This window comes from Hemibagrus wyckioides, linkage group LG25 (genome assembly GCF_019097595.1).
Source record: "Hemibagrus wyckioides isolate EC202008001 linkage group LG25, SWU_Hwy_1.0, whole genome shotgun sequence".
Taxonomy (NCBI): Eukaryota; Metazoa; Chordata; class Actinopteri; order Siluriformes; family Bagridae; genus Hemibagrus; species Hemibagrus wyckioides.
Window position 1 is genome coordinate 20,138,918 of NC_080734.1, and position 21,759 is coordinate 20,160,676.

The window sequence follows — 21,759 nt, forward strand, 5'->3', positions numbered from 1 at the left end:
ATGGTGTAGCAGTGAATCATGGTTCTGTCATATTCATTTTTACACTTCTTTTTTATTTTTTTATGGTTGTCCTCAGCTATCGCTTGAAGTGCTTTTAGGTAGTGGTTTTCCTACTTGTGAATAGTGACATGTTATCATTAGTATTCACCCAAAAACAGTGATGTATAGAATTAAAGAGAATTCCCAGGGCAGATGAAAACATAAGGCATTTTATTATAAGGCACTATTTTAACAACTGTAAACCACAAGTTGTTGATTACAAAGCAAATGCTTCCTTTACCTTATATGGTGCCAGTAACCACCATACTACTGTCCAGTTAGTGGTCCACAATCCCAAAGGTTTCAGACAGTCAAAAAAGATCTTGCCAATAAAAACTGATTATCATACGCTATAGAAGAAGAAATTCACCAAGAAAAAACACACAAAACAACTCTGACAAATCTGGCAAATAAACAAAATGAGTATGGCATGCTCTGTGGCAAGGATGGAAGCATCTAGGAACTCCATCTTTTACACCATCTTTTCTCTTGTCTCTCTGTTGTATGTTTTCCAATAATGAAAAAATATGCTTAATGTTTTACTCCAAATAGAGAAAATTGAGATAAGATTTGCATTGATTAAACTTGAATTAACAGAATTATAGAAGAGAAAGTGTGAGCGATTGAGAGGGTACACAATGCTAAAGGGAGTTTGTATTTATATAGTTTTTGTTTAAAATGAGCTCATGATATTTGTGTGTTTCTCTCTATTCATGTATTAAAAATGTATTATTTGAGGTTTGGTTTGAGTTTTAGGAAGGAGAACTTTGACTGTCTGTATCAACTAAAAAGCAGTTCCGAGTTATAATCCTTCTTGGAGAAGGTGGAGCAAATACCTTAGAGGGGGACATCCTACAATCTCCTCTAACCTCCTCTAACCTCCTCTAATCTGCAAGTTCAGATCCTGAGATGCCACTGCTATCCACTGCCAAGAGTCAAAGAGAGCAAAATTGGCCATGTGCCCTGTGTGAGAGGGATGGCATTCTCTCCCCTGTCAGTCTCAGAGAAATTTGTCAGTTGTGGGCATCTGTGACCTCATGGATGTGGAAAAGGGCATGTAGCTGTTTGCTTTAAGTGTGTGTCTTTGAGTGTGTTCTGCTTCCCTGTGATGCAGCATTAGCAGCAGTTAGAAAAGATTGCTTAACAGGCATGCTAGTCCTCCCCCTCCACAGTTCTCCTATGATAGACCACATAAGTGTACTTGATACTGGAGAAGCTTGGGCCAAATGTCAGTGATCAAAACCTGAGGACACTCAAGAGAGGAGTAGAGCTGTCAATTGAATTGCTGCTCGAAATTATTACATACATTTACCTTGTAACGTAGGAGAAACTGATGATGTCTTTTTGGAACTTTCGAAGTGGAGCAGCAGTTTGGGAGCTTATTAATAAATAATAGACCCATTAATTGAGATTACAAATGGATCAGGTGAGTGTCAGTAATGTACTAGTGTGCTGTGGGAAAGCAGGAGCTCAGAATATTGACAGAGCTATGCCTTGATTATCATCTGGTTAGAAATTGTGAATAGTGACCATAAGAATTTTTGTGGCCAGTACCGGATACAAAAATGAGTTTGCTTTGTAGGGTTGCTGGACCTATTCTTCATGTTAGGGTAAGGAGCTCAGCAAACCAGCACAGTCTCAGGATAGAGCAGCTATACCTCAAAATTGAGTGAGAGGAAAGAGTTGAGGTGGTTTGAGCAACTTAGGAACAGAGAACAAGGAACAGAGAAAGGGCTAACTTCTCAGCATGTTGCCACTTCAACCCGCACCAGTTAAAGTGGAAGGAGGATGGATGGATGGATGAATGGAAGGAAACCGGAAGTAAATGAGGGATCAAAGCTACTATTCATGAGACTGCTGGTGGGATTGAGTTAAGAGTTTGATCTGGTCTGATCTCGCTTCTCCTGGGGAAGTTTGCAATAAGAAATGGATGTAGAATTTCCTCTCACAACCCAGGAGCACTGTTTGGGATGATTTTATGAAAATAATTTAGCAATAGACTACTTTTTTTACCAAGTAGCAGCATAGTGTGATAAAACCCTATGCTACATTTTCCCTTGTTATATAATCAGCTCAACATTCATTTTGAATCAAACCAATCACATCGTGCAAACTTGCATCTGTCTCAAGCTGAATTTATTAGTTACATTGAGAATACCTGTCTAGAGAATAACACAATCACACTCCAGCAAAACTGTAAATTTCTTTCTTGTGTCTGAAATAACCAACTAATCAGGAGATCTGAGAGCTGGAGATCAGAAAATGATGCAATGATTATTTCATCATTACTTCATATGTTTTCTCTCGGATTCCTTCGCTCAAGATCAATAACTCAATCAAACAGTTTTTGATTGCAAACACACAGAGTCTTGCACAGAAGGCTCAGTATATTGAAATGAATATTATGGAGGATTTAACAGTTTGTTTCTCTCCACAGCGTGAAAGACTTCGGAACATTGAGAGAATATGCTGTCTGCTCCGAAAGGTAAAAAAAACATTTAGTATAACAAAGCACACACTGTATCATAGCTGTCTATTCCAAGTTAATGGTAAGACATGGACATGGCAGCAGAGCACAAAAACAGATGTTATTTTATATATTGTAGTTAAACTAGCTGCTTACTGTCCAACTCTACCTCTCAGTTCAGTTGTAGCTGTAAGGTTAGACCAGCTTAAGATAGTTTAGCTGGTTTAGACTGGTCTAGCTGGTGATAGGATGTTGTAGTAGTTTGGCCAGTTAGCCTCCGAGCTCAACCAGCTTGGTGTTGGCCGGTCTCCCATTCTGGATGTCTCAAAGTTTTGCAATAAGTAATGGATGTAGAAAATTTTTGTCACAACCTAGGAGTACTTCTTGGGATGATTTTCTGAAAATAATTGAGCTTTTCAGAAACAAACTACTTTTCACCAAGTAGCTGCACCAAGTAACCAAAAGTAGTCAAAAGTAATCAAAAACCAATTATCAGTGGTCTCCTAGTCTGGGAGAAGAATAAGAAAAATAAAGAAAAAATGTTTAAAGTTGAATGTAGGCATTGCATGAGTGGCAAGTTTTACAGGGCAGGTGATATGTTCTATACAAACCACATTAACCAAATGTCACCAGGAAAGCTTTCCATCCCCTAGTCCCTGTGCCATGCTGTCAAATGCCATTGGAGATTGTCATAATCATGAAATGATGATGTTGATGATGATGATGATGATGATGAATCCAGAGAGATTTGCATTGTGCAAACTCCAGAGTGCTAGTGTTAAATGATGATTCCAAGATCAACCTCTCTAAACAGCAGAGAGTAATTTAGCTTTCTTGCGTCAGCAAAAAAACACTGACTTCCTCTTCATGCTCTGGATAAGCAAAAATGGCTGCCACAATCTGGAGCTGTAGTACTGTTAGAGCTCTCAACTGCACTGAAAATATTACTAAAATATGTTTGTACTCTGTTTATATCCAGACATTTTTGTTAGTTTAGGTCTGAATAAAAAGCATTTGATCAAAAAAAAAAAAAAACCTACAGAAGGGACCCATAATTAAGTTTTATTAAAAAAAGCTTTATTTTAAAGGTCATTTTTATTTCTGCCTTTTGGATGCCATTTATAATGCCTTTTTATTAGTAATATTGCATAATTATGCATTCAGCATTAATTATATATTAAATTCTTTTACAATACATTTACTTATATATTTATTGCTGCATTTACTCATTAACTGTGTTCTATAAATAGCTTACATGATCAATATATACAAAGCAATGTGACATCCAGTCAGTCATGTAGCCCTGATAGAATTCATGTTTAACTGAATCGAGAGAATTCACACCGCCAAAAGAACCAAACAGAGTCGCTGCTCGAGTAGCAAAGCTCTTCAGAGTTTACTGAGACAGACAGAGAGTATTTATACAAAACAATGGAATAGTCTTCTGCGTTGTTTATAGGGCAAGAGCTGCTTTATCATGTTGAGAGGAACTTCTGTGTAAGTGTTGTTAAGTATCACCTAAAACAAGCAGAAATACACTGAAAGATACACAGTAACAACAAAAAGACCAAAATGATTATCACAATAATTGACATAGAATGCAAAATCCAATGGCCCCAACTACCACGAAAGAGAAGCATGAGAAAGGAAGATGAGAAACTGGAAGAGGCACAAGAAGAAATTGAAATTTGAATGCACGAGAATTTGGACAGATTCAACAGGATGGACTTTCCTCATGGGGTAAGTGTCACTGAGCAGTTGTTTATTTTAAATGAAATAACATGGTGGTTCAATAGAAACAGTAAAATGTTAAATAGATTGCAACTAAAGCATTTATTTGTTAGTATTCTGTTGGTTAGCCAGCTGCTAGTTAACTTCATAAAGCTTGATAGTTAGCTTGTTAAGCTTACTAATGCAGCCTGATGACATTTTAAGAAAATAATCATGACATATTTTTACATTAATTTACAGTATATTTTACAGTTCCTTCTATTTCCAATAAACAAACTAATGTTTCATTAGGGACTAATAAGCTAAGTGGATTTCACAAAAGTCGACAGATCAGTAGCTCACTCATGTATTCAGAGTATTACTGAGCTGACACTTGCGTTGTGATTTGTTGTGATATTTAACATTGTGGAAATGAATGCTGTGTTGTTGTGTTTGCCTGCAGGTCCTCAGAACACTCCTACACACCAACACTCAGTGTAAGTTCAAAATAGTATAATGAATTAAATGTTTTCTAAATGTGTTCAAATTAATATTTACAAAAACAACACTTCATTGCTTCAGTTTGTATTTGTAACCATAGCAGAGTACCGTAAAGTACCCTATTAAATAAATCTGCCCCTTCTGCCTCTTCATTAATCAGGTTGTCCGTGTCAATGTTAGGGCTGCTGAGAGTTTAGGTGAATTTTAAGGAAGCAGGTTATGTTTGGTGGCATGCTTACAGCCAACTGGTGATCGTGATGACTGGTTTATAAATGGTTATGGTCATCTAATATAAAAACTATAATCCTGTGTCTTACCAGATAATGGATATCCATGTGCTTCCTTTTAGTAGGCACTAAACCACTGCATGCTGGGAACATCCCACAAGACCTTCTGTTTTGAAGAAGCTCTGTTCCAGTCATTTAGCCATCACAATCTGGCTCTTGTCAAATTGTGCTGCTTCCATCAACTTGATGAACTGACTGCTCAGTTTCTGTCTAATATATCCCACCCCCTGACAGCTGCCACTGATAATCAATGCTACTCACCTGGCAGTGGGTTTAATGTTATGGCTGATCTGTGTAGCTATCATTTACCCATACTTATTTTGGTTACTTTTCTGAAAAGAGCGTTCCTGGATGTTCCTCCAGTCTTGAGAATGGGAACAGCATTCATGTATTCATGTATTGTGCAGACTGATTTCTTCTCTTATTGTATCCTCTCTTTATTCAGGACGCTGAATTGAATGTTGACTGTTTTTTGCTGTCAATCCAAAGCTGCACTGATGCTAAACCCTGGGTTCTGCATAAGATCTGTGACCCTGCAGCATTCCATCATGGTCCATCTACACAATGTTCTCTACACACATAGAGAACAAGTCGAGGTGTACAGACCTTACGACCTCCAGAAATTGTCAGCATGCAAATTCAACATCAATAAATGTTTTTTTTATTGTTTGTAAGCTTCTAATATATTTTATGTTAAATGATTAAATAAATGCATTTAAAATGAACTGAATGTTCTGGAATGCTTATAATATTTCTTCATTAGTCAAATGACAATATAAAATAAGGGGGAAAAAAATCATCACTTTCTAGAAAATGTTGGTGTGTTAAAGTTTGTGAATAAAATCCACATATACGGGTCCATGAGATGCTACACAAGTGTTTAATGGACATCAGCTCGTTTGAGCTCTTTACTTAACCTACATTTGGTTTTAATAATTTAGGGTTCATACAGACTACATTTATGTACAATATTATTCATATCACTAATTGAAGGAGTGTTATAAAACTGAAAAGCATGTAATGATCCCAGTGATTAGTGTCACTCATTCAGGTTGGTGCTAATTATTGCATAATTAATTTGCAGCCTTTCTAGCATCTCTGTCTCTGCCTATCTCTAAACAGCCTGACCAACCAGAACCAGTCTGACAAGCTGACCATTTGAAGCTGGTGATCTTTCCCCCCTAGAAGGCACGATCTTGCATTTGTTTCTGGTCAACTGCTATTTTCTAGCTGTTGTCTCTTTAGGCAGTTATGTGTTTGGGCTGTAATTCTGTCTCACTTTGGAATAGCTTATTGAAATAAAGCATCTGCCAAATGAAGATTTATAAATGTGTATCAGCAGAAATATTCATCTTTATGAATAACAAATACACACATCATATGGGGAATACAGAAGAAGGAGATTTGTGGAGACACTTGACCATAAATCAGACATGCTGTGAAAAGCTGTACATAGAAACAGAAGCTTGGCAGCCGGATGCAATATTTCCAGAGATAGCAGCTTATATCTGAAGAAGTCTTCAGATACAAACAAAACTTCATTCATCCCGAAAGAAGACGATTCTTTTGCCTTCACTGGCTAATAAAAAGATACAGGACCCTGAATAACGATATGTTTTTTATCCAGAGGGCAAATGACATAGCAGTGCATAATGCCATGAATATGCATGTGCAGATAAGACCAATGGTGTGGTCAAAAAACAAACATACAGTCATGGGAAAGAGAAGGTTCACCCTCATATTCTATGGATTTATTAATCAGGGCCTAAATAACAATTGTGTAGACCACACAAATTTCTATCAACAATCAAATAACCTCAAGTGATGAAAAAAAAACACAGATTTCACAAGGTAGTCACATTTTCCCAAAAAGTAAATCAACCTTTAGGAACCTGGTGGGAAAAAATAAGTACATCCTATAATTAAATAACAAGTAGAACCATTTTCAGCAGCAATAACCTGAAGCCTTTCTGTAGTCTCTACAACATTTTTGAGAAATTTTCAGCACATTGTTGCTTCAGTTAATTCCGTTAGAGGATTTGGTAGCTTAGTGGCTTAGGTGCTGGATCACAGACCTGAAGTTTGTGAGTTTGGTTCTCTAAACTGCCATTGCTGGGCCCTTGTGCAAGGCCTTTAATCCTCATTTGCTCCATTGTACAAAATGAGATAAATTGTAAGTCGCCTCGAATAATGGCGTATACTAAATGCTGTAAATGTAAACTGAAGTTTAAGGGCATTTACTTTTACATAAACATTTTATGTGCTTACAGAGGCATGTAGATCATATGATGTAGCTCTTGGGTTTTTACTTTATATCTCTGAGTATTAAACAGTCTAAACATGGTCTGAAGTTGATGGGATGTCCACTCCTGGAAAGAACCCTTGAATGTTGATTTAATTTTTGGGAAAACATGAATACATATTGAATTCTTCAAGGTTATTTTTCTTTAAAGAAGCTGGTGATATTTCACATGGTGTGTGTGATATATGATTATCAGATCTGATGATGATCCTTCTTTTAAGAAGGATTATTAAAAATTAGCCACTTGTTTTCAAAATATCTTGTACCAACCTTCTTTCCTTGCAAAAAAGAAAGAAAAAAAAAGCTAAGAAGAAGCACAACCTTTCCCTTTGAAAAGGCGGCTTGCTTTAAAAATAGCTTCATTGTGGCTCAGAGGAAATAGACAGTGTTCAGATAGGCAGCACCGGACCAATTAACCTGTCACAGAGCTCAGAGACAACATAGTAGGCAGAAGCATTTCACGCTGCTTCTGTTCCAGTGTTATTCGCTTCTGCTCACACACTTTACCTCTCATAATCTCTTTTCTGCTTAGCAATAAATTTCAGATTGATCCTTTTTTGTGAAGGTATGTGACTTAAATACCCAATATATCTTATATTTCATTTATCAGCAAGATTAGCAATATTTATGGAAATTGGAACACATGTAAACCTTGTGCATCCACCTGATAGAGAAAATAGTCGCTGGACATTTTATTGGGAATACCTGCAGACCTGCATGTTTATGTAGACATTACACATCAGAATCAGGGAATCTTGTAAGTGATTTTATTTGTGGTGTGGTTGTTGGTGGCAGACCAGCTCTATTGAGTATTTTAGAAACTGCTTGAACACACAGCAGTATCTTGAGTTTACATGGAATTGTACTGACAGGAAGATACAGTGATTCAAATAACCATTATTTGCCCCTGTGGTGAGCAGAAAATCAACAAAACCTGATGCTGTTGGGCTAAAACTGCAGAAGATCGCATGAGGTTTTATTTCTATCAGCCAAGAATACGAATCTGAGTCTACAGTGGTCACAGGCTCAGCCAAACTGGACAAATGGTGATTGGAAAAATATCTCTTGATATATTATTAGTTTTAACCGCCCTGATTTCAGTTTACTGAATGTCACTGCCTCAGATTGCCTCTGAATTTTCTATCGCTGATTCTGGCCTTCTGTTCATCTTTGTATTTTTTGCTCTCAGCTAACATGAGCAGTAATTCAGTGAATATTTGGACAGTGCACTGGTATAATGTTGGAGTAAATCATGTTGTTTACATTTGAAGTGCTTTTAATCTGGATGCAGAGTGATATGTCGGTCATTTGGAAGGACGTTAGCAAAACCGTGTAGTGTGCACTAGGAATTGGGAGAATAAATGTCTTTATGACCATAAAGAAATAAATAAAATCTATTTTATCATTAAAAGATGATTAGAGAATAAGACTGTTATGTATATGTAGCTTCACTTATACTGTTTCTGAAACCTTATCGCAGGTCTTATGTTGCTGGTTTACAAATTTGGATTCAAAGAACAGCTTAATGGAAAATACAGTTCACCGGCAAATCCTATACTGGGAGAAAAGGAGTCCTTCACAGAGAAAATGTGTGTACTTTCTTGTGCTTAATTACTGCTACTGTTAAAAGAAAAAGACAGTAATTGAATACTAGGAGCTATTTTGACACCCAATGCATGAGGACATTTTGCCACAAGTAAAATGAGAAACTGCAGCTGGAGTACTCATCAAAGTAAACAAACTGAGCAGATAATTGTAATGCATATTTTTATATACATATATACAGTAAAATGGTTTTACTTCACTGAAATGTTCACCCATGCAGATAAGTGAATTTTTTTCAGTGTATACACACTGTCTGTAGATCCTCTGATATGATCTCATTCCTCAAAAAGGAGGTGTAGAACTCTGCAAGGACATTTTAATAGACATGTATCAAGTTAAGAGTGTATAATTAGCAGAAAAGATTCAATTCACACACATAGAGAGAGAGAGAGAGAGAGAGAGAGAGTAGCAGGTGAGTAGTCACTCATTAGGTAAGTGAAGCATGAAGTGCCACTCATTCACTTCCCTGTAATTCTAAGTAGTGAAAGGAAAGTGCACTTGAAAAGCCCTTGATGTTCCTCAGGACTCAGGAGCTCCATTTTGTGAGCATCATCCCATTAATTAGAGACAGTGGTAGCTATGGATGAGCTAGGTAATGATGGATGTTTAATTACAGGTTCACTATGTTCAGATGCTGATTTGACTTCAGGTTTTACAGATGAAGATATTATTCTGCAGAGAGATCCAATCAGTTCCCTCTACAACTGTCTGTAGTCTGGAATACTTCATGTTTTTTATGTATTCAGTTATAGGCTGTAAATATGCAAACACAAACTTTGTTGTTGTGATATGAAAATATTGTTCCCTGCATGGCTGATTTTGCCTCATTAAACATGAGGCCAAGACATGCAGAGGAAAAGGCACAGGGCTTAAATGCAACACTGATTCTTGAAATGTGAGTTTTTGTGTTAAGCCTAGAAAATAGTTATAAAAAACTGTAATACAAAGTTTAATTTTCAATATGCTCTGTAGAAGAAATCTAATATTCAGCGAACTGATCTTCAGATGTTGAAAGTGCTGGCTGTGTACAGTTTCTACATATTTGAACATAGACAGTCTCAATATGGTGGAACCTGAGTGATGACAGCTAGCAGGTGGGTTTAGCCTGTTTGTCTGCTCCCTGACCCCAGTAATGTCACAAGGCCTATTCTGAAGCTACAAAACTGTACAAAGATTTTCTATAAAGATTAACTGTAACTGATGAGAGCAGCAGCTTCCCGAGTGGGATGGATATTATCCCACACTAACAGCCTTGCTCTCCACACACTCCATTTATCTCTAAAGATCGCATTGTTTTCGTAGGACCTCCTCCACATCCAGTGGTTCAGTGACCATAACTTTCTTTAAGCTACATTGCCACATTGCATTGGGATGAAGCCAGAGCATGTTACAGCTTCACATCAGATTTGCTACTTTACACACCTCACAGTGTTACTCTTAGTAACCTCAGACTGACAAAGGGGTATTTTTTAAGCTCCTACATGAACAACAACCTTTGAAAACCTAAGACTATAACGTTACCTGCTATGCTTGGCACCCAGGGTTTTCAGTTTCCAATAACCAGATCTCCTTCAACAGGATCCTCAGCTGGTCCTTCACTGAGAAGAGCAGAGAGGAGTGGTGCTCCTGTTGAGGAGCCGTAGCTTAGTAACAATAGAGGTAGAATGATGAACATCGCACACTCAACACTTTGTACAGCTCAATATTTGCCATGTTGTGCTATAAATGTAGCTTATCGTTGATCAGATGTGGATGGCCTTCATTCAATTCAATTCAATTTATTTGTATAGCACTTTTAACAATGGACATTGTCTCAAAGCAGCTTTACAGAAGTAGACAAACAGAGAAGGAAAATATATATACAAATACAAATGAAAATGCTAAATTTTTTAATAAAGAAAAAAATGTATATTTTAAACACTGGCACAGGCAAGAAAAACCCAGGACATCTATTATATAGAATGGAAAGGGTCTTATATACAAAGACATTAGTAAATGACCATTTATGATCAATATGTCAAAATTGTTTGTATGAATGCGAATCTAATTATCACAGAGTTTGCTTTTTTAAAACCTTTCAAAGATGTAACAAATAGAAGCCCATGTCCTCCTCATAATTAGCTCTGCCTTGGTCTGTCAGACTGATGTAAGATTGCTCAGCAGCTACATTAGCTCTGGTGCTCCATGAATTATCTGTCACTCAACTTGAGGAACCGATGTGATTCAGGATCCGCTGTATACAGACACCCAGAATGTTGCTACTGAAAGTATTGGCACCACAGCAAAAGACAAGATTCTTAACAGTTTTAAACAATGATAAACTAAAAAATAATCTTAAATCTGAACTTAGGAGAGGCTTTTCAAAAAAATCAAACACAAATGCAAGATTCAGTGACAAAAAAAACTTGAGGGCCATGGTAAAGATTGTGGGCAAGGAAGGAAGTGGTAGACTGCCTGTGTGTGTGTCTGAATGGCATCCTGACAGTGTTCTAGAGTGGTGGACTTTCCACAGCCACAATTGGTCACGGATGATCAGCCACGATACAGCACCCCTGGAAAGATGAGGGTTAAGGGCATTGCTCAAGCGCGTAACAGTGGCAGTTTGGCAATGCTGGGGCCTAAACCCTGATTCTCTAATCATCTCTACACGCAGCACCTTAACCATTTGAGCCACCACTGGATCTAGGGTATGACTAAACTTACCTATGTGCAACTATGAGATTCTGAGGAACTTCACTGGAATCTGTACAGACACAAATGCTATTCTTAATATCCTTCTCAGTATGAATATTGAGACAAGTTCTCGAGAAGTTGTATTTCATTACTGTATTTATGCATTAGTTAGGTGTTAGGTGTGTTTGTGCTTTACCCGAGTATTATTGAAACTGAATATGTGCGCTCTTAGTACAAAAGACTAAAAGAAAATGCGCCCTATTCATTTAAACATGGATTGTCTGAATGTCACTCGCAGCAACATTTAGGAATATTAGTCAAAGTCTGTGTTCAATATGTTTAACACTGATTCTTAGAAAATTATTGAAAGTAATAGAAGAAGAGATTGTGAGTTTCTCTCAAACCCTATGTGTGGTCCCTAGTTCAGGAAACCCTGAGTTAGACATTGTACTCATTACAAATCACAGCCATCTCTTCTTTTCTTCTTCTTCTTCTTCTTCTTCTTCATTCATACAGCCAGTGACTGTATACGAAACATCACTAAAATGGCTTTAATTTAGCATCCGGTCAAGTTCATCAACAAAAAAATATATCAAGAATTGTGTCAATTTCTCATGTTCTTCTCTTGCTACATAATTTGATGAACACTATAGATATATAGTGTGTGTTGGAATATGGAAAGACACTGGAGTATCACATTCAGCATGGATTGCTGCATACTGTATACTGGATTTAACTAAAATGTGTATAATGATCGTTCTGAACAAACATCTGCTATTCTGTAGGACCTGAGCTGAAAAAAAAAAAACAGATCATAATCATTTTACATTTATGAAAAGATGCCTCCTTTTAGTGTTTTTGACATAGTACATCAATCATGAGGAGATTTATAATTAAAAAATAATACATTCTACAAAAATGATGATGACAAAGAACACATAAGACATATGGTCTGGCAACCCAGGAGTTTGAGTTAGACTGTGTCTGTCAGTATCTTGCATTTGCTTATGGACTGCAGTGTTCTACAGACTCAGTACTCTTTAGCTGAGCTTGTGTATTACTGGCTCTATCCTAACTAGCAGGTTCACTGCTGTACAACTTTGTCTCAAATCTGAAGCCTATTGAATTTTTATTTTGCTTTTTATGTGATAGCCTTTCTCAGTGTAGGCATGCTGGTCAAAAAAGGGCAATCACAATATTCCTGAGTAGGAGTATCTCATGCCTTATAGCACTGGGTGTAGTGAAAGAGATAAAGAATACTTGAGACAGAGACAAAGAGTTGATAAAGGGCAGTTCAGGAGAGGAACGACACAGAAGCTGTAGCTTTTCTGAATTCTTCCTCAGTAAACCTAATTATCTTAGCTGTCATAAAGTATATAACATATCGCTTGTTTTATTCTGTGATATTCAGGACTGCAGGAAGAATCTCTTTCACTGTTGTTCTCTTTCATTTCCTTCAGTCAGTTTCTAATGTTGTAATCTGTCATTCTATATTTTTTTTATTTTAGAAATTTTTTTTATCATTATTTTTTATTCTGTTCACTTGTTTGTTTTTTTGGATTCTGAATTTAATATCTTATATTTATAGTGAGGTCCAAAAGTCTGAGAGTGCAGTGAAAATCTGAAATTTTTATTTATTTAAAATTAAAAATAAACAGCAGGTTTAGAGTTTTTAAATATTTCACTCAAAGAAAATCAATAACTTATATAAAAATATTTAATAATAAGACTGTAAACCTGTCTAACCCTAGGCAAATGTGTGATATTAAGCGTGTTTACTGCTTTGTATGTAAGGTCTGATTTTCATGTCTAAACTAAAATACTAGTAAACTAATATTCAGAAATTTGGTGGAAAATGGAAGTACAAGTTTCTTTTTCATCATTAGCAGAGTAATTAGCAGCCAGCTGTTACTAATGCAGTGCCCAAGATTAATTAATGATCCAGAAGTGTGACGGTCTCTATAAAAGAGAACTTTTGGCAGATGATCTGGAGCACTCGGGTGTGTGTCTAGATCATGCCAAGAAAGGACATGAGCCAAAAGATTTCTGTTAAACAGATACAGGCACAGAAGGTAGCTGCTGAATCATTATCTTGCAGCCTTGAAGGACAGAGAGTGAGAGAAAGAACACCAGCTCTGCAGAGATGAAGACAACGACATGAATGCCACTGGAAGGCTAGAGCTCAAAAAGCAAATCCAGTTAAAAGTAGAATTAATTGGTTAGTGCATAACATTGAGTTTGGCCTAGGGTTTGGGTTTCTCCTCCCTTCATTTATACCTGAATGTGTATCTGTTACCTTCATCAGTCTGAATTTAACCCTTTAATGTTCTTACCTAGAAATAAATCAGTCCATCATCTCCTATAAAATGCAAGTCAGATTTAGGTCAAGGTTTACATGACTAACTTTGATTTGGTGAATTATATAAATATCTGTCTGACTGCCTACATTTAGCAGACACCCTTATCTGTAGATGTACATTTATTTTGTTTATACAGGGCCTTGCTCAAGGGTGGCAGCTTGTAGTTCTGGTATTTGAATTCATAACCTTCCAATCAGTAGCAACCAACAGCTTAACATCTGAGATACAACTTCTCTTCTAAATGCTGTGGAATTTAAGTGAAAATAAACACAAATCTTTGCCAAAGCTTGATAAATGAGTGGATGTTTGGGTTACACTATGACATGCACTTGAAAGGTTTTGTGGCCCAAAATTTAGAAAAGACCTCAATGTTATAGATATTAATAAAAATAATAAAGTTTTACTTAATTATTTGATACATATATATATATATATATACAGTATATAAATTTTTAACTCTACAGTTAATATTCGTAAGTAACGGTACCTATCTATCTATCTATCTATCTATCTATCTATCTATCTATCTATCTATCTATCTATCTATCTATCTATCTATCTATCTATCTATCTATCTATCCCATATTTTTATTTTGTTACACAAAAATAGTTGATGCTGTGGGAAATTGCTTGTAGTCAGCAATAAAAGCTGTCCTTGATGCAACTCTCTATAAACTTTATTGCCTGACTGCATGTAGCTTTAAATCTCTAGTGTGACTAACTCCATTTTTCTGCAGTCAGATGGTAGTGTTGCTTCAGTAGCTAGTATCAAGTAACTACATGAAGAATTTGAATAAATTTAATTGTAGATTGGTTTATTTATTGTTTTTAATTCACAATTATGAGATAATGTGTAACTATACTGTATATTATCATTACATTATACTGATGCAGAAAGTAGTTTGACTGTAGTTTTTTGTTGTTTTAACTGTCTTAAAACAACAAGATTCCTAAAATTCATATTCATTGGCATCATTATTTTTGTTCCAAATAATGATGTGTAAATTTGTATTTACCTTTACTGCATTTTTATATTTGTGTACTAAGAGTATACACTTATTGTGATATATTTCATTAACATTTAGTATAAAACCTTTAGTCAGGTTATCTAAGCATTGCTTTTACAGGTTTTATTTACAGCTCATGGCCTACATGACCAACCACATGCTCCCTACACATACATACAGTCACGATACTCTACACACAGAAGCCCAACAGTGTCCTGACTAATCTATTAACAAACCTACAGCAAAAATAATAATAATAAATATGTATTGTTACATTTATTAGGTCAGTTTTTTATTTTGGAAGAACTGGCCCTGAACATGTATATTGTTAATTAGCACCTGGCCATTGTGGGGCGCTACTCTTTTTTCCCTTATAAAGTACAGTGTATCTTACAGTATGTTAAATAAGATGCACATGGAAAATTGCCTTTTGGAACATTTAGCCCCATCCAATCAATGTTAAATAATTTTGATTAATATATAAACTCATCTATTGAAAAGTATTCATAGGACTTTCACCAGATCTTCAAACTGGTGTCACACAGTGTGTGACTGGGCTTACTAACAGGGATTAATTTACTTAAACAGATAAAACACATATCTGATGGATATACACAAAACCAGGCCAGATAGAGAATAGTCACCCACTGGGGGCAAGGTTAAGTTAAAGTGCATTTTTCTCACATGCTATATATACCACATGTATTTAAGTGTAAATGTTAAGTCTGTTTCTAAAGTTTACTGTATTGCTGTGCCGCTTATATGCATGTGCTATTTCATAAACATTGCTGTATAGGTATATGGACTTCAGAAGTTATACTGGGTTACCATAGCAACCAAAGTAACGATAATGTCCACTGTTTGTCTTTCCACCAGCTGGTGCTTCCAGAGTATTCAATCCATGGTCTCTTCTGTATCATGTTCATGTGTGCTCAAGAATGGCTAACTGTGGGCCTCAACATCCCTCTGCTTTTCTACAACACATGGAGGTAATCACCTGAGCCAACACCTTTACTTACTTTGGTCATATTAATGCTTTCACAGCATTTGGTTTGGTTTGGTTTGCCAAAAATATTAGTTTTACACAAATTGTTATTGATGCCTAGTGCAGCTGAAATGTTTTTGCTCTTTCAAAGTCTCTAATTGTTATGGAAAGTGAAAACTAAACAAAATATTATACCTTTATAGAGAAGAATCATCTTTCTTAAATTATAACAGTAAATAATAATTATTACATGTGTGATGGCAGACCACAGACTTACCACAGACTGTGTAGCAAATATGAAGTGATTATAGAGTTATTCATACCTGTATGTGTAGATTGAAATGTTGTGAGTGTGTGTGTGTGTGTGTGTGTGAGTCTGTATTGCTCGAAGCTGTGAGGATCAGGTGATACACACATCACATGGAAGTGCCAGTGTGTTGATTTTGTAAAAATAAAATTACAGTTTTAGACTCAGTGACACTCAGCAGTTGTGTTTATGTTACAGAACAGATTGTGATTCTCGTGTCTGAACATCCTAAAGATGCAGACTACAATTCTCCCGATCCTAAGCCTGAGACTTCTTGTTCTGACTGTAGTTAGTTTATCATTCCCCTGTTCAGCCTTGTCAAGTTACTGATTACTGATAGACTAGTTGTCTATAACTGATTACTGGCTAACCTTATGTATTTTTTTTGTCTTCCTTCATGACTACATTGTGGTAATTGAGGTTTATTTAGTCAGCCTGTATATTTAAAGTTATAGATTTACAGAAGAGGCAGATGTAAGTGCAGATGATTTATTAAACAAAGTAGAAACAACACAAACAGAAGCATAAGATCTTTAAACATGAACTTTACAAGGCAAGAATCACAGGACAGAAAGTGACAGCATGTCAGGTGCACACAGTCATCTGATGTGGTCAGTGTCATGGTCAGGTGGCTGATGGCTAGTGTAGTTCTACTTACCTGTAGTTCTGAAATATGGTCGAGAGATGTCTAAAAAACATATGGACATTTCTACACAAGAGCTGTGTGTGTTTATAAACTGACCTACAGAGAGTCCTAAAGGCTGAATGTGACATGCAGGACAATGAAACTAGTCAGAAGATGAGGGATGGGCAACTCTTTGGTTTATATCTCCAAACTTCTTCTGATAGATTCAGTACCATACTGCTTAAATGATTTATTGAAAAAAAAATCTGATTTAAAGACAATAAAAAAACCTTTAGATAGTGCAGTCTTTGTACCTGTAACATAAAAAGAGTAGCTCTGAGTCACAATTACTGTAATCATGTTCACACACACAACAAATCTAGCTGTTCATGAACATTAGCTATCAGCCATGATACATGTGAATGAGCGGTCCATTATGATGTCCACCCTGCACACTGAAAATGTAAGAAATTTATATGCAGTAGGTCAAATCATGAGAACACTTTTATCCTAATAGACACTCACTATGTCTAGTCCAGCAGTTTGTCTTAATTCTATCAGTTATAGCCTGGAAAACATACAGTAGCACTGTGGCATATTTCACTACTGTATGTTGTTATTGGCTCTGGTCTCTAATTTCCCTGATTATGCTGTAAATATACTATACTATGAAATTTTAAAAAAACATTATATACTTCATTATATAACTCTATAAAGTCACTGTGCTTGGCTATAGAACATTTGGATTGTAGCACACAGGTGTTAAGTCACATTCATTTTGCTCTGAGTTGCAGCTGGAAACCACCAGGGGAATCAAACCCTGATTACAATGTGTAAATTTATAAGCTCACACTGAGTGCACCGAGGAAAATCTACTATCCATAAATTGTGATTGGAGCGTTACACAGCAAGAGCCTAAACAGGAGGGAAGTGATGTAATGTTGCGTACTACCCACCCAGTGTTCTTCCCCATTTTTGGCAGGTACTTCCACAGCCCCACAGACACCAAGGAGCTGCTTTATGACCCTGCAAGTGTCATGAATGATGATACGCTCAAGTTCTGTCAGAAAGAGGCTTGGTGCAAGATGTCTTTCTTCGTGCTTTCCTTCTTCTATTATCTCTACTGGTGGGTGTCTACCATTAACACTGTCACTACAACACTACAGCCTTCTCAAGTGAAGTCAAAAAATTGAAATGCATTCCTGCTGCTGATTATTATAATGTCACAGATAACTCTGTGTTACTGTATGTACTTTCTGTTGTGTTAGCCTTCTGTAGCATAGAGCATAGGATCATTTGTAAGTGGGGAACTACAGGATGTCCCAAAAGGTCTCCCTACATGGGGTAATAAACACTTTAGCAAGGTTGAGTTGGAGTCAGGGCTCTGACACTCCAGTTCATGGAGCTCTGTGCTTTGTATATATAGAGAGAGTAATTTCTTAACAGTTTTCCATTCTTGTCTTCCAGTATGATCTACAATTTGGTGACCTCATAACAGAGCTCTTCGCACAGAGGAAAGTATTGGGATTTCAGAGACTGTTTTCTCAAACATGTAGTATTTGTCTAATCACTGGTTCTTAATCACTGTATCTATGAAACCATTAAATTCTGCCTACAGGCTGCGCAATGTGAAGCACTTGGTATAATACACACGTTATAAAGCACACGTTATAAACATTGCACAGACTGACTCACATGTCCTTCAGCATATCCAGGATACATATGAGATCCATGCCGGTGTTATGGGAACAAATAGTGGATTTTGAACGGGTCAGTGTGTTTGTACAATGTAAAGACAAGAAAAAAGTTTTAATATGGAACAAATACTGTTTAATGTTTAATCTTTTGTGTATCGCACAATTTGTGTAATGCTCTGTTTTTTGCTGTTGTTTAGTTGTTTTAAAAAAGATAAATGTGAAATGATCTATATTTACATATGATATTGAAAGTATATTATTATTATTATTATTATTATTATTATTATTATTATTATTATTATTATTATCATTATTATTATTTATATACAATACTGAGAATACAGAGTTACACTCAAGTCTTCCTGTATTTAATATGTCAAGCTGTTCAGTTCAGGCAATCTGACCTTGAGCCAAAAGAACTTACTCTCACATGCTCCATATTTTCTCCCACGAGAGCGAGGCTGTGATCACCAGGTTTTTTTTAAAGCCAGAAAATATTTTACACGTAACCCCATGGTGAAGAAAAGGTGCTGATGGCTGTTTTTGTTAGCACAAAAAACTTCCAAATGATTTTTAACTTTGTAGAAAAAAAGCTGAGGAGCGTCAAGTCCTTATTATAACCCTAATAGTTAATCAGGTCCCAGCTCAGGGAATGAGAGAACAGAAGAGACATGGAGGCCAGAATGGCCTTGAAAATATGTCTTAATGAGTGAATGTTGCAATCTCACTAGCAATAAGACACTTGTTAGTTTTGGGCCATTGGTATCTGATGTCATGGTTCCACTTTAACTGTGACTGCATCCAATAGCCTAAATATCTCTTCTTCCATAGATAATCTAAACATTATTAATAATACAGTGAGGGAAAAAATTATTTGATCCCCTGCTGATTTTGTACGTTTGCCCACTGACAAAGAAATGATCAGTCTGTAATTTTAATGGTAGGTTTATCTGAACAGTGAGAGACAGAATAACAACAAAAAAATCCAGAAAAACACATTTCAAAAAAGTTCTACATTGATTTGCATTTTATTGAGTGAAAAAAGTATTTGACCCCTTTGCAAAACATGACTTAGTACTTGGTGCCAAACCCTTGTTGGCAATCACAGACGTCAGACATTTCTTGTAGTTGGCCACCAGGTTTGCACACATCTCACATCTCAAGGAATTTGGGCCCACTCCTCTTTGCAGATCCTCTCCAAGTCATTAAGGTTTTGTGGCTGACCCTTCAGCTCCCTCCACAGATTTTCTATGGGATTAAGGTCTGGAGACTGGCTAGGCCACTACAGGACCTTAATGTGTTTCTTTTTGAACCACTCCTTTGTTGCCTTGGTCGTGTGTTTTGGGTCATTGTCAGGCTGGAATATCCATCCACGACCCATTTTCAATGCCCTGGCTGAGGGAAGGAGGTTCTCACTCAAGATTTGATGGTACATGGCCCCGTCCATCGTCCCTTTGATGCGGTGCAGTTGTCCTATCACCTGGGGATGGTCTTCTTGGGGTCATAGGCAGCATTCCTCCTCCTCTAAACACGGCGAGTTGAGTTGATGCCAAAAAGCTCGATTTTGGTCTCATTTGACCACAACACTTTCACCCAGGTCTCCTTCTGTGGACAGGTGTCTTTCATACAGTTAAGGAGCTGAGATTAAGAGCACTCCCCGAGAGTGCTCCTACTGTAATCTCAGCTCCTTACCTGTATAAAAGACACCTGGGAGCCAGAAATCTTTCTGATTGATAGGGAATCAAATACTTATTTCACTCATTAAAATGCAAATCAATGTAGAACTTTTCTGAAATGCGTTTTTCTGGATTTTTTGTTTTTATTCTGTCTCTCACTGTTCAAATACACCTACCATTAAAATTACAGACTGATCATTTCTTTGTCAGTGGGCAAACGTACAAAATCAGCAGGGGATCAAATCATTTTTTCCCTCACTGTAATAATAATATTCAAAGCCTAATTAAGATAAGATCAGCTAAGTTACATAGATTGTTAGCTGATATCGGTCGGGACGAGTTAGTGGTTATATTATGGTAACATTGTACATATTTTATTTTATTTTCTTTGTATCATCACAAAAAGCTCCAGGTAGCAAGTTTTTTCTGTTTGGAAAAACAAAATAAAATAAAACAAAATATTAGTTGAGTTCAGCCTGAAAAATGAGTGTCTGGAACACCAGTGTTTCTTTTTAGCTTAAAAAAATATCTAAAATGTTTTTCATTGTTCATTCAGCAGTGCAAAGAATTTAATTTAATATTAATTATGTCACAATGTAGAAAAGAAGTGAAAATTAATCAAACAAACTAAATCGAGAATCTCCAACAAACAGGTAGATAGATAGATAGATAGATAGATAGATAGATAGATAGATAGATAGATAGATAGATAGATAGATAGATAGATAGATAGATAGATAGATAGATAGATAGATAGATAGATAGATAGATAGATAGATAGATAGACAGACTGGTAGGTTTATATTTGCCTGTTTATATATTCATACCTCATTTTTATAAAAGTTGCCACACCTGCTCCATGCAACTGTCTGTAAAGCCTTTGAACAAGAGGCAATAGTGTTCGATTCTTCTTGTAACTTTTCTCAGACGAGTTGTAACCCCAAAGATCATCGTCATCATGATAATAACACTATAACTTTTACCACTTAACAGTTTTTTTTATGAAAAGGAGACCTGATGTTTCTGATGTTGGTTGAAACTTGTGTAATAATAATTAAAATTCTTCTTTCAGTAGTTTGTAATACAGCTGTCATTGCCTTGTGTAGTTACACATAATGTATGATGACCAGGCATTTTCTATCTATGGAGTATGTGTCCATCTGATATTGGTTGATATATTTGTATATGAAATAAATACTATTTTAAAATCATGGAATGGAATTCTGATCCTATTGTGTTGTGTTTGGCTTACAGGGTTTTCCACGTTCCCCATGTTCTGATATTTGACACTATATTGTCTCAGTGTATCCCAGTTTACAAATTTTATACCTCTGATTCTGGCTTGTGTCTCCTCCACTCTCCGTTTCTTCTCCTAATCCTGTCCCAGTTTAGTCCGAGACTCTGTTCTTGACTGTGTCATTGCCCTTGACACTGTCCTGCCTCGATTCTCTGGCCATGATCCAGTCCCAGACTCTTTATTTAACATCTGACTGCCTGTTGCTGTACTATTACTATTAC

General features: G+C 36.4%; 1 protein-coding gene and 1 long non-coding RNA gene across 2 annotated transcripts in view; both read left to right on the top strand.

The window, feature by feature from the left end:
• Positions 1–19,468, top strand: part of cnih3 (cornichon family AMPA receptor auxiliary protein 3) — a 39,443-nt gene extending 19,975 nt beyond the window's left edge. The window contains exons 3-6 of the mRNA XM_058378666.1: positions 2,477–2,524; positions 15,828–15,940; positions 17,851–17,994; positions 18,336–19,468. Of these exons, the coding sequence (XP_058234649.1) occupies positions 2,477–2,524; positions 15,828–15,940; positions 17,851–17,994; positions 18,336–18,363 (333 nt within the window). The 3' untranslated portion in view covers positions 18,364–19,468. The remainder of the gene's footprint in view (positions 1–2,476; positions 2,525–15,827; positions 15,941–17,850; positions 17,995–18,335) is intronic.
• Positions 2,532–5,634, top strand: LOC131345671 (uncharacterized). The gene is made up of 3 exons (XR_009203513.1): positions 2,532–4,246; positions 4,680–4,713; positions 5,450–5,634. It is a non-coding gene; the product is annotated as an uncharacterized LOC131345671 (long non-coding RNA).
• Positions 19,469–21,759: the final 2,291 nt, after the last annotated feature.